The 13,783-nt window shown below is 35.3% G+C and overlaps 1 protein-coding gene across 1 annotated transcript in view; it reads right to left on the bottom strand.

Annotated features, from left to right (window-relative positions):
* Positions 1-1,100: 1,100 nt before the first annotated feature.
* Positions 1,101-13,783, bottom strand: part of LOC149554712 (serine hydroxymethyltransferase 2, mitochondrial-like) — a gene marked incomplete at its 5' end in the record, with an annotated part of 50,881 nt that continues 38,198 nt past the window's right edge. Inside the window, 3 exon segments of the mRNA XM_089828765.1 lie at positions 1,101-1,567; positions 1,746-1,856; positions 2,106-2,217. Of these exon segments, the coding sequence (XP_089684891.1) occupies positions 1,419-1,567; positions 1,746-1,856; positions 2,106-2,217 (372 nt within the window).

Here is a 13,783-nt window from a genome sequence, read left to right as displayed (position 1 = left end):
AAACACACAAGTCTCAGGAAAATTGCTGTGACAAAGAAATGTGAGAGAAGCATGTGCAAAAACTCCACTCTAACATAGATGAAAAACAAGCTAAAAAGTTTAAAACCATTGAAATAAATTCCGATGATTCCTATCACTTAAAGCAACACAGTCCATTGTGGAGATTGGTAATGGCAGTGAGGTGGTAAGTGCTTTAGGCTAGATTTTGAGTACTTCGCTTAATAAACGTTCACGTCTTTTTCGAGATGGAGGAACCTAGAAACTTCTGCACACGCCGCCTCCTAAATTTTTTGATTTTTGGCTTACGAAATTCTGAATAAACCCCGAGAAATTGCCACATAACCAATCATAAAATGAGAATAAGTATTTAATAATTAAATTTTAAATCAAACTTTACATCAACCTTTATGAAACTTTGAAAAATATCATGAGTTTTAACATTAGTTCTAATAAACACACCTTCAAATTAGTTAACAAGATATTAAAGTGGCACTACCTATTTTAATTGAGTGAAAACGATTTTAACATTTTCTATGTTCTTCAAAATTAGTAATTCACTACGACAAATTTTATATCACAGATTTTCATGATAATCACGATGAAGCAATTGATAAGTAGGAGATAATTTCCACAACAAGCCAAATTGTGATATTGCTATCAGGATTTAACTCTGTGATTTTTTAGTCAAACTCATTGACCCATGTTTCATGAGTAGCGATTCAACATGAATCCATCTTTCATGAGAATAAATGGATTTATTCTCATGAAAGATGGATTCATGTTGAATCGCTACTCATGAAACATGGGTCAATGAGTTTGACTTAAATGGATTTATTCTCATGAAAGATGGATTCATGTTGAATCACTACTCATGAAACATGGGTCAATGAGTTTGACTCAAAAATTTATTCTCATGAAAGATGGATTCATGTTGAATCACTACTCATGAAACATGGGTCAATGAGTTTGACTCAAAAATCACAGAGTTAAATCTTGCTAGCAATATCACAACGATGTAGCAAGCTAATTAATCCTATACGGGAGATGGCCACACTGTCACCTCGAAATTCATTTTCATATTTTTTCTATATAGATCACAATTATGAAAGTATTATACTATTGAGGAAATTGTTCATTGAGAATGCTTTGCATTGGCTACAAGCACTGCGTAGTGTGGAGAGTTCTTTTGCATTTACAAAGGGTACAAGGGTATCCAGGTGATTAAGATTTAAGACATACCACACTACCACAGCCGGGAAGAAATAAAACATTGTTCTATGCAACAGAATACTTTTAAGAGCAATATATAAGTATGGCAAAAGGATTCATAAGACATAATCTGGGAACTTCTATGTCCAGAAACCCTTAATCGTTAAGAAACATAGAAACCAGCTTAGGGGCGATTTTTTCAGACATTATCACTCCTTATATTTCATGGATGATTTTTCAAATCCAATTGTGGGGAATTGCTTCGCATATTCCTCAACTTGATGTCGGAGATTCTTTATGCCCGCCTGTACGCCTGGATTGCTTTCAATTGTGGCATTGAAGTCCTTCAACTTGGTGCCTGAAGTTTAAAAAGTAAGAAACATTTTAGATTCCACATTATTTTGATTGAATTCAGAATGTATGAACTGATGGTAATAACAGGTATGAATAGCATGAACGTTTCTCATAAAGAACAACCATCTATATAAAAATAAAATAAAATAAATAGCCAAGGTGACTATAGTAGAGGTTCTGACCTGTTGTCTCAGATTTTATTTTAATTGCTAATTGAACTGCATGATCAAAGAATTCTGCAACTTTTGCAAAATCGTCCTCTGTGAAACCTCTTGAGGTTAGAGCAGGTGTCCCTGTAAAACATTGAATATTCCAGGAAATTCTTTTAGTGGGAAGGGATACAAAGTCAGATTATTTCTGGTTTAATTGCCTAAATATTCTGAATTCTGGCAGTAACCTATCAAAAGTTTCCCCTGGTCTGGAGCTTTTGTATCCATTTTGTATCCCATTTCAAAATCTTGTTCTATTCAAACTTCCTCATGAAAGAAAGATACTATAGAAGGGACATTGTGAAGTTCAAGTTAATAAACAAAAATCATCACCCATGCGAATTCCACCAGGAACCATTGCCGAAACATCTCCGGGAACTGTGTTTTTATTGGCTGCAATATGAGCCAATTCCATCACCCTTTCAACCCTGGATCCATCAACTCCCTAAAATTCAAGAAACAGGACAGAGATATGTCAATTAATGGGATCAACCTATATTCTATGCAGAAGAAGATTATTTCATAATCGTCATCTTTAAATCACTATATCCAAGATGTGAATGTTCAACTCAAAAACATTAAATGATTCAGGGTTTGGCAACATAGATCGATACAGATTGGACCATTAAAGCATCAATATACCCCTTCCCACCTAAGGAAAAACGAGTTATCCAATGTTCTGATTTTTCAAATCGAACAGATCTGGTAATGCATGAAATTTCCTTCACTGAATTGGCCTTTAGAATACATTAATTTATCATGCAAAGATCAGCAATCCCTTTGGGAACATTTACTAATGTCTTGATTGCCTATTTGTAGTTAGTTTAACTACTAACTAATAGACAATCAAAGAGGGGTGCCGATCTTGGTAAATTCAATTTGTTTTATGGAGGGCCAACCTAGAAAGGGTCATGTCCTTTCTACAGACATGCCCCTTGGGTTCACTATAAAGGAGGGGCAAGGATGTGGATAGAAGACACACATTACACCCAAGTCTGCTCTTCAAGCATTACTATCTTGAGCGAATTTATAACAAGAATAAAAACGATTTCCAGAATTATACACCATTCTCCATGAACGATTAATATTCTGTCGAGACTATTTAGGAACCATTTCCAGCAAGGTTGAAGGTAATATATCAGTATTATTTCATCAGAATTTGCAGAAAATCTACATGGTATCAGAGCTCTAGTAGTCGAACATTGGCTCTGCAAACTGATAATTAGATTTAAAACATAGCAACATCCTTCTACCTACAATGGCCAATGCAATTAGACCCGAAGACAAGTTTGATGGAAAAGATCACTTTCATGCATGAGAATTGAGAATTATGATGGCTCTTGAAGAAAATGATATAACATAGTTTGTTGATAAGGAATCCAAGCAGCCTAATGCTGATCCTTATAGAACTAACCGGATCAAAAGAAATAGGAAAGCCATAAAAATCATATTAGATGGAGTTAAAAATGAAATAGTACCTACGATAATGAAACATCAGCCAACATTCAATATGATGAGTGCATTAATAAATGCATATGAGGTTAATAATGCAACTAGAACCCTTTCACTAGAAAGGCAACTAAATCATATAAAAATAAAGAAGGGATAATCTATGAATTCATACTTCCTAAGGGTGGCTAGTCTAAGAGATGAACTTACAAGCATTGGGTACATAATTGATGATAAAGAACTAACATTAATGGCAATAGATGGATTACCAAATTCATAGGAAATATTCTCACAAGGAGTAAGTGCTAGAGACAAACTTCCAGACTTCAATAGACTTAAAGGAGATTGCCTTCAAGAAGAATCTAGGCAACTCAAGAAAGGAAGGAAATTGAAAACTGAAGATGAAGAACTTCATCTTCTCAACACAAATTCTACAAAGGTAAGAAGAAGCACTTCAAAAAGAAGAAGGCTCATCAAAGAAGTGACAAACCTAAGAGAGATTTATCCAAAGTAAAATGCTTTAAATGTGAGAAATTTGGACACTACAAAGAAAATTGCCTAGAGAATATAAAGCAGCAAGTAAATTGTACAAAAGTTACTAAGAAAGAGGAAAATTTTGATCCTAAGAAATGTGTATTGTATTTAGCGCTATCAAATGAAGTATCAAGCAAAGCATGTGTGGTTTATAGTGGATCATCTCGATGCATTACATGATACAAAGAAGTACTAGACTCAATATTAGAAGAAGTTAATGATGAAGTTATTATAGGTGATAATTCCACTCACCCTATCAAAAGAATTGGGAAATGCACCTTGAAATTGAAGTTAGGTATTTATCTTCATATCAAAAGAGTACTCTATGTACTAGGAATCAAGAGGAATCTAATCTCTGTTACAGCACTTGAAGATGATGGACATAAGGTTGCATTCATGGACGGTAAAGTAATGACCTAGTCTAAGAACTCTTCATTTAAGAAATCTAAGTTGATTGGTCAAAGAAAGGGATACTTGTATGAATTAAATATAGAACCTATTCAAGCCTTAATCCACGAAGCTGTTGATATAAACGAAGTGTGACATAGAAGGTTAAGGCATCTAAACTTCAAAGCCTTATCAACTATGGAGAAGATGGTTCTAGCATATGCAAAGGATGTGCACTAGGTAAGAACACCAAAAGTCCATTTCAAACTAGCACTAGAAAATTTAACAATGTTTTAGAATTAGTCCACTAAGATTTATGTGGACCTATGTTTGTTCCTTATCTTGGAGGATTTTTGTACTATATACTTTTTATAGATGATTTCTCTAAGAAAACATGGATTTACTTCTTAAAATGTAAAGAATCAAAAGAAATCCTTAAGAGATTTAAAGAATTCAAAACCTTAACTGAAAACCTATCAGGACATAAAATTAAAACTCTTAGGTCTGATAATGAAGGGGAATATACTTCAAATTTGTTTAAATATTTTTGTAAAGAAGCAAGAATTAAGTGGGAGTATATTGTTCCTCATAATCCACAGCAAAATAGGGTAGCAAAAAGGAAGAATAGGACAATTATAGAAGTGGCAAGAGCTATGATACTTGATCAAAACTTAGAATTGTATCTTTGAGCAGAAGCCTTATGTACTCTTCTCTATATTCAAAACAAAAGTCCTCACTCCCACCTCAGAGAAAAACTCCTAAAGAAGTCTTTTCTAAGGTTCAACCAAATATAAGCCATCTTAGGATATTTGGGTGCCCTGTATACATACATGTTCCAAAAGAAAAGAGAACTAAGTTAGAACCCTCTGGAAGGAAAGGTATTTTTGTCGGGTATAGTGAAACCTCTAAAGCATATAGAATTTTAATACCTAGTCAGAAGAACATTGAACTTAGTAGAGATGTTATCTTTAAAGAAAAGTTTGCATTCAATAGAGCCCTAAGTTCTGAAGACACCTTTCATATACTTAGTTCTGAAGAAAATCATGATCCTAAGTTTCAAAGGGAGAACATTGAAAAAATCGAAGGTGAGATTCAAAACCTTAATCTTGAGGAAACTCAAAATCCTAAGAAAATACCACTTTGGGCTATTAAGACTATAGAGGAAGCACAAGACTTTTTTGCACCATCTGGGAACTTTTGAGAGAGCAAAAGACCCAAAAGATTATCTAGCTATGCAGCAAACATGAGTGACTTATCTAAATCAGAGCCAACAAATGTTTAAAATGCTATCAAACACGCAGCTTGGAAGGATGCCATGACAAAAGAATACCAATCCATTATTAAGAATAATGTTTGGAAAATTGTTCTTAGGCCTGAGGGAAAATTTGTTGTTTCTTCTAAGTGGATATTTAAAATCAAGCATGCTGCTGACGGTTGCATTGAAAAATATAAGGCCAGATTCATAGCTAGAGGATTCTCTCAGAAGGAGGGAACTAATTATGAAGAAACCTTTGCTCCAGTTGCCAGATACATCTTTGTAAGAGTAGTCATAGCTATTGCAGCATCGAAGGGATGGGAAGTACAGTAGATGGATGTGAAAACAACATTTCTGAATGGAAAGATTACAGAAGAGGTATATTTGGAACAACCTGAAGGATTTGAAACTCATAATCCTAAAATATTTGTTTGTAGACTCAAGAAAGCTCTCTATGAGCTTAAACAGGCTCCAAGGGCATGGTATGAAAGGATCGATAAATATCTCACCAGTTTAGGATTCTCTAAGTATGTAGCTGATCCAAATCTCAATTATAAAAGGGATAGAGATGAGATGATAATTTTGATACTATATGTTGATGATTTACTAATAACAGGTGATGATCATCTCATAGATCAATGCAAGAAAGATCTAATTAGAGAATTTGAAATGACAAATTTAGGACTTCTTCATTACTTCCTAGGATTGGAAGTATGGAAAAACTCTAACAGCATCATACTTAATCAAGGAAAATATACATTAAACATCTTAAAGAGATTTGGAATGTGGAACTGCAAACTTATGTCTTCACCAATAGAGACTAATCTAAACAAACTTAAGGAAGTAGCTACAGAATCACCCTCCATAGATTTTACTCTTTATAGACAGATGATTGAGTCTCTCATGTACTTGGTAAATACAAGACCTGATATTTGCTGTACAGTTAATTCCTTATGTTAGTTTGTGTGTGAGCCAAAGGAGATTCACCTAATTGCAATCAAATACATTATGAGATACTTACAAGGCACTCTTAACCTTGGGGTTAAGTATAAGAAAGTTGACTTGGACTTACATGGATTCATAGACTCGGATTGTGTTGGAAGTTTTATTGATAGAAAAAGCACTTTAGGATGTTGTTTTAGTTTAGGCTCGGCAATGATATCATGGATATAAAGAAAGCAATCATCAATAGCACAGAGTTCTGCAAAAGCTGAATACATTGTAGCTGCAATGGCTTCTAGGGAAGCAATTTGGCTTAGAAAGTTACTTGTGGAATTATTTGATCAACCCATGAATCCCACTATCATTCATTGTGATAATTAGAGTTGCATCAAGCTCTCTCTAAATCCAATTTTTCATGACAGATCCAAGCATATCGAAATTCCTTACCATTATGTAAGAGATATGGTAGACAGGAAAACTATCAAGTTAAAAAACATTTGCACTATGTATCAAATAGCATATATTTTTACCAAACCTCTCTCTCGAGTGAAGATAGATCACTTTAGAAAAGGACTTGGTATGGTTGAATTATTATTCATTTGTATTCTTTAATTATTAATGAAATAATTGTGTTAAAATTATTATGGTCAAACTATTGACTCTTATGGGCTTCACCATTTGTATTCATTATCTAAGAGGTGACAATCTCTAAGATAATGAACACTTGTATAAAAGACATTATGAGAGATGACAATCTCTGAGACAATGTACTAAACAACAGAGAACTACTGGCAGATCTGAATGAGTTCAAGATCACATTGTGATATAGACATTTTTATGCCTATGAGTCATAAGTTGGATAATCAAGAATTTAATCATTCTCCGAATTCAATGGTGTGTACTGGTAGATCTCGATGTAGGGTTGTCAATGCCTATGAGTCACAACTTGGATAAAGGAAGAATTTAATCATTCTCTGGATTTTATCCTGTGTATTGCATTCCATGTAATACTATTATCACAAGAATAATTGATATGTTATATTACAGGTATAGTAATATGACAAAGTATTATGTGTACAAATGATACAACATGCTTAGTGTTGATGCGAGTTTTGTATCACTTACATAACATATTAGGATTTGAATATTCAATATGGAATATCAAACATGCAACTCCGCTCTTGAAAAGTTATTACTCATGAAGACATAAGCAATAGCTCTAATGTTCCTTACACTATTGGATACCCGCTCAATTTTATCGATGTGATTCGCTGGTAATCACGTAGGCGGCCTTATGCTATTCATTCGAGGATGACTTGGACTTTGGTGGAATGATGGAGATGATGATGGGTTTGTGAAATATGTGAGTGGCAGATAATGTTGATGGTGGTGGTGATGAAGGATGTGTCTGCCGATGATGATGTTGATGGGAAAGTGATGTTGGTGGAAGGTGATTGGATGTATTCTAATACTTGACCTACTCCTCTAACTTCTTTCTCTAAGCTTCGACTACCCAGCTACTCACTATTCTACTCCTACTCCTATGAATGGAAGGTTAGCAAATGGACGGGGATCGAACCTAATGAGAGCTGACTAGCGGCCTCACTTCCACAGGTGCAATGATTCAAAGGAATAATAAACTAGCTTACCACACAAAGCTTCCCAACCAGCCGCTAGGATGCTAGTGGCCTAGTATTGACCCCTATTAAACATTTACCAATGCTACCATACCACTATCCATCTACTTTACTCTCACTTAAACAACTTGAAATGAAATTTGCTTCAACAACTTGAAAAGAAATCTAACTATGTGGAAGTAGAAAACATGCAATAATACCCAATGTTCTTAATCAATATGCAAATCGCAACAATGAAAAAGAGAGCAATTTTGGTATTATCTTCGCAACAATTTTTCCAACCCCTTTACAAATGAGAGCAAATGGCCTTTTATAGGGGCCAGAAATACAATGGACGGTGGAGATCAAAACAAGATCAACGATCCAGATTGGATCCTCAAAACCCTAATTAGGGTTGCCACCCCATCGGCCAATGAGAAGACACCACCTCATCAATGGACCAATGAAAAAAGTGCAAAAAGTGGCAACCAATGAGAAGGCACCAAAATGGTGGCCAATCAGAAATAGACACTTGTCATATTCTAGAAGAAAAGGAAATTGCCACTTGGGCTTACATCAAATGATCTTCTAATATAAATCTTCCTTTTTCTTTCATTTTCTTAGCTAAGGCAATGAACTTAGCTAGCCTTTCATTAACCTCTTCCATAGGAGGACAAGGTGTGTGCTTCGCCCTAAGTTTCGCTAACTTCACCACGTTGCTTGCTGCTTGTAGTATCTTTTCATGATCCTTCTCATATTCTTTCTCAGATCCAAAAAAAGCATTGAGAGAGGAAAGGGTGCCCAAATGCTTCTTCTTGATAGCAACCTTCCCCAACTCATCCAACCTCGATCCAAAATCTGTTTCATTGACATCCTCTTCTCTGATATCCTCAAAATCAAGTGCCACCTCAACGTTGCTCATCATGGTTGAAATGGAAGTTGGTGCAGGAGCACGTCTACGATAGGAAGTTTGGTGGCGACAGGAAGACAACTTGCAATATGACTAAAATGCAGGGTACAAAGAAAATATCAGAAAGTTTTGATTTTAAAATCTAAATTTTGAAATGTTTGTGTGTGTGAGTTTAGAGTTTTATGTTTAAAAATAATGTCCTATGATGTGGTGGCATAAATGGAGGAGTGAAATGATAAACTCTCCAAATATAGCCACTTAGGACCATGTGTGTTTGTTTTAGTGGAAGAATCTAATCATATCCTAAAAAAGGACAGATAGTTGGCAGCAGGAATATTCATAATTTTTGAAACAGTCTCCTATTTTTGGATAGGGACATTTCATATTCCTTATTTAGGGAGTCAGTTTTTAGAGAGGAAGAGAGAGGAAGAAGACAAGTTTTTATTTTTGGGTTGAATTCGGTATGTTTGCAAAAATCAGTCTCAGTGCGTTTGTAATATCTCCCAAATGCACCGTTGGATTTTGATGAGCTTTGGATATGTTGTTATAGGCCTAATTACGCCCATCTTCAGCAAGGCGATTGAATATTTTTGATCTGGTTCAAAAGTTATTCATGTCTGAGTTCAGGTCTATCTAGAGACAGCAAGAAGCAATATTTTGCAGAAAAATGTACTCTGATGCGTGGTCAATATCTCAAGTTTGAACCGTTAGATTTATCTCAAATTTTTATATGTTGTTTGAAACTTAGTTATGCCAAATCTCAACGGTTGGATTGAGTAAATATTTTTTAGTTTGAAAGTTATTCATGTCTGAGTGCAGGTCTATCCAGGAGGCAGCAAGAATGTATTTTCTGGGCAATTTGTTTTAAAACTTTTGTTTAATGGATTAAGTGGATGGAAAAGTATATAGAATGGATTTAGAGAGTATATGCATTTTTACTGTGTATAAAGAAACTCAATTAATACATTGTGATGTTGGATGTTAGTGTGTGATCCTGAAGGTTGTAGATGCCCCTTGATGCAACTCAGTTGAGTGTCTGCATCATTTTTGGTATCAGAGCTTGAGAGTTGCAGGTTGTGAAGTTATATGTTGAACGCCCCTGATCAAGATTCCTCAATAGGGTCAAGCAAGATGGTGACCAATGCAGAGTTAGTAAAGAAAGTCGAGGAGCAAGAAGAACTTATCCAGAAAGAGAATAGGGAGTTGAAGGAGATAGTGGCAGAACTAGCCAGTAAGTTGGAATATATGCAGAATGTAGTTGAGAAGAAAGAAATGAAAGAAGAAATGGAAGAAGAAGAAGCAAAAAGACAAAGCTATAGCCAAAGACATTCTATATTCCGAATAAAGTGCAAGTGCAAGAATAAGGTATGCAAAGTTATAGTTGACAGCGGTTCCTTTGAAAATATAATCTCAGTAGAAATGGTTGAGAAATTGAATCTTCCAAGAGTACCTCATGATTTACCTTACAGAGCATATGGGTTAGGAGATGAACAGTGGATTGATGTGTTTGAAAAGTCATATGTCTCTTTTAATATTGGACCATATTTTGATACCATTGAATGTGATATTATGCCTTTAAAAGATTGTCACTTGATTTTGGGAAGAGCATGGCAATATGACAGGTCAACCATATATGATTGTAGAGAAAACACATATACCGTCAACAAGAATGGAAAGAAGATGCTTTTATTTCCATTGAAAGATGATACAACATGGAAGGAATCAAGAAGTATAGGTCTTATTGATAGGATAGCATTTCCAATGCATGATGAAGTGAAAGAGGAAGTGAAAGAAGTTTTGGTAGAGGCAAATGAAACTACAGAGAAGGCAGCCATAAAGAGTGTAGATGTATGTGAAGTTGCTACAAAAATCTCAACAATGATAGATGTAAGTTGTCCTTTGGAAGGGAAAGAACCTGAAGAGCAGAAAGAAGATAAATTGCAGCAAGTAAATGTTGATGAGAAGAATAAAGAGGAAAGTCCTATGGGATTTGAGTGTGATAAAGTTATGGTTGGAACAATAATGTGTCCTTTGAAAATAGAGATGAGTACAATGCTGAAAGGTACTCCTATGAAAGAGAGTTTGGAGGAAAATAATGAAGCCTTCAAAATGCATGGTGTAGTGAAATGTCAAGAGCAATGGCATGAGGATGGAGATAAAGATTGTGTAGCAGTAAGTTCTGAAGAAGAATATGATTTATGGGAAGAGTTTACAGCCATCATGGGAGAATGGCAAAGGAATGGTGGTAGTATGGAGACTCAGCATGAAGAAGTTTCCAAAGAAGAGGTATCAGATGATGTTATGGACAAAGAAGATGAGGCTGAATATATTTATGACAGGGCAACAAATTATTTTCGGGACATAAAATTCAGAATAAAAATTCAAGTGTATACAGCAATAATAAAAATTCAGAATGTGATGAAGTTGCAAGTGTATGTAGCAGCCATACAAATTCAGAATATGATGAAGTGGATGCATAGTGAGCAGCAAATAATTTTTATCTTACCAATGGAAAAAAAACCAAAGGTAAAGATGAAAGAGAAAGAGAAAATTCAAATGATACAAGTTCAAGAAAGGCCAAGTTTTCTAATGGAGGAAAAGTACAAACCAAAAGTCAAGATGAAGGGATACATATGTTTTTCTAATGCTTTGTTTTGTAGGTGTTTCCAAGGGACTTGGAAACTTTTGAAATTTGGGAGTATGGTGCAGGAGCACGTCTACGATAGGAAGTTTGGTGGCGACAGGAAGACAACTTGCAATATGACTAAAATGCAGGGTACAAAGCAAATATCAGAAAGTTTTGATTTTAAAATCTAAATTTTGAAATGTTTGTGTGTGTGAGTTTAGAGTTTTATGTTTAAAAATAATGTCCTATGATGTGGTGGCATAAATGGAGGAGTGAAATGATAAACTCTCCAAATATAGCCACTTAGGACCATGTGTGTTTGTTTTAGTGGAAGAATCTAATCATATCCTAAAAAAGGACAGATAGTTGGCAGCAGGAATATTCATAATTTTTGAAACAGTCTCCTATTCTTGGATAGGGACGTTTCATATTCCTTATTTAGGGAGTCAGTTTTTAGAGAGGAAGAGAGAGGAAGAAGACAAGTTTTTATTTTTGGGTTGAATTCGGTATGTTTGCAGAAATCAGTCTCAGTGCGTTTGTAATATCTCCCAAATGCACCGTTGGATTTTGATGAGCTTTGGATATGTTGTTATAGGCCTAATTACGCCCATCTTCAGCAAGGCGATTGAATATTTTTGATCTGGTTCAAAAGTTATTCATGTCTGAGTTCAGGTCTATCTAGAGACAGCAAGAAGCAATATTTTGCAGAAAAATGTACTCTGATGCGTGGTCAATATCTCAAGTTTGAACCTTTAGATTTCTCTCAAATTTTTATATGTTGTTTGAAACTTAGTTATGCCAAATCTCAACGGTTGGATTGAGTAAATCTTTTTTAGTTCGAAAGTTATTCATGTCTGAGTGCAGGTCTATCCAGGAGGCAGCAAGAATGTATTTTCTAGGCAATTTGTTTTAAAACTTTTGTTTAATGGATTAAGTGGATGGAAAAGTATATAGAATGGATTTAGAGAGTATATGCATTTTTACTGTGTATAAAGAAACTCAATTAATACATTGTGATGTTGGATGTTAGTGTGTGATCCTGAAGGTTGTAGATGCCCCTTGATGCAACTCAGTTGAGTGTCTGATTCCTCCTGCGTTTTTCAAGGTGTGGCTCTGCATCAGAAGTGCCAACACTTGGGTTGTGATGTGCAACTGCCTTTTGTATATCCTTTTATGGTCTGCCATTGGTATTGGTTATTCGCCTCATTTTCAAGAAGAAGGGTGTTTTGGGCATCATATCCTCTTTGTCTTTCTCAGTGTTTGCCCGCTTGGGATTCTTATTTGCACTACCATCCTCCATGCTTGTCGCCCTATTACGGGATGGTAGAGGGGTGGACCAGAAGGCAAAAAAAACCAAGAGGAGACTAGAGCAAAAGATGGATGTCAGCTTAAGGACCCCTTGCAACTCTAAATGATTTGAAATTACCTCTACCTATAGCCAAGGGGGATTGTCCTTCCTTTAGTCTGTCCTTCATCCGTATCATGTCTACTATACCGATATTGGTGTCGGTTATTCTCTTCATTTTTGAGAAGAAGGAAGTTTTGGGCATCATATCCTCTTTGTCGTTCTTAGTGTTCGCCCGCTTGAGATTCTTACTTGCACTATCATTCTCCATGCTCGTCGCCCGATTATGGGATGGTAGAGTGGTGGACCAAAAGGCAAGAAGAACCAAGCGGAGCAATCCTTAGACTAGAACGAAAGATGGATGTCAGCTTAAGCACCCATTGCAACTCTAGATGATGAAAATTCACCTTAACCAATAATCTTACAGCGACTTTTCGGAACCTAGGATATGACTTTCAAGAATTTCAAATCGCTTTGCAAATCAAAAATTTATCATGCAATTCACCTCCAAATAAAATTACCCAACCTAGGGCAAAAATTGCAGCCTCTTGAAAAAATCAGAATTTTATCTTCCACAAATTTCGGCTCCCACAAATTTTGGCCTCCACAAAATTCGGCAAGCAAAAAGAGTGTAGATATGCTCTTGCAAAATCACCAACACCCTGAGAAGGAGAAGTGAGAAGTGAGGAAGAAATGGGAGAGAAGCCTCCTCTTATACCCAACTTTCTTCTTGGACCTTGTGAGAAAGAAAAATAAATAATTAATGCAAAATTATGGCCCACAATTAAATACTTAGCTAAAATTAATTTTTCCATGATGAAAATTAACTTTCTAAATTGCCAATTAGTTCTAAATTGCAAAAATACATTAAATAATGCCTTGAGGGTGTTAAATATTTTCATTTAATGAGGATTTAGTAATTAATACGTCATTAAAATTGTATTTTG

Source organism: Cupressus sempervirens, chromosome 5 (genome assembly GCF_028749045.1).
Source record: "Cupressus sempervirens isolate cs-2001-9-10 chromosome 5, ASM2874904v1, whole genome shotgun sequence".
Lineage (NCBI taxonomy): Eukaryota > Viridiplantae > Streptophyta > Pinopsida > Cupressales > Cupressaceae > Cupressus > Cupressus sempervirens.
Note: the sequence above shows the minus strand (reverse complement) of the source record. Positions and strands in the feature narration are given on the sequence as shown.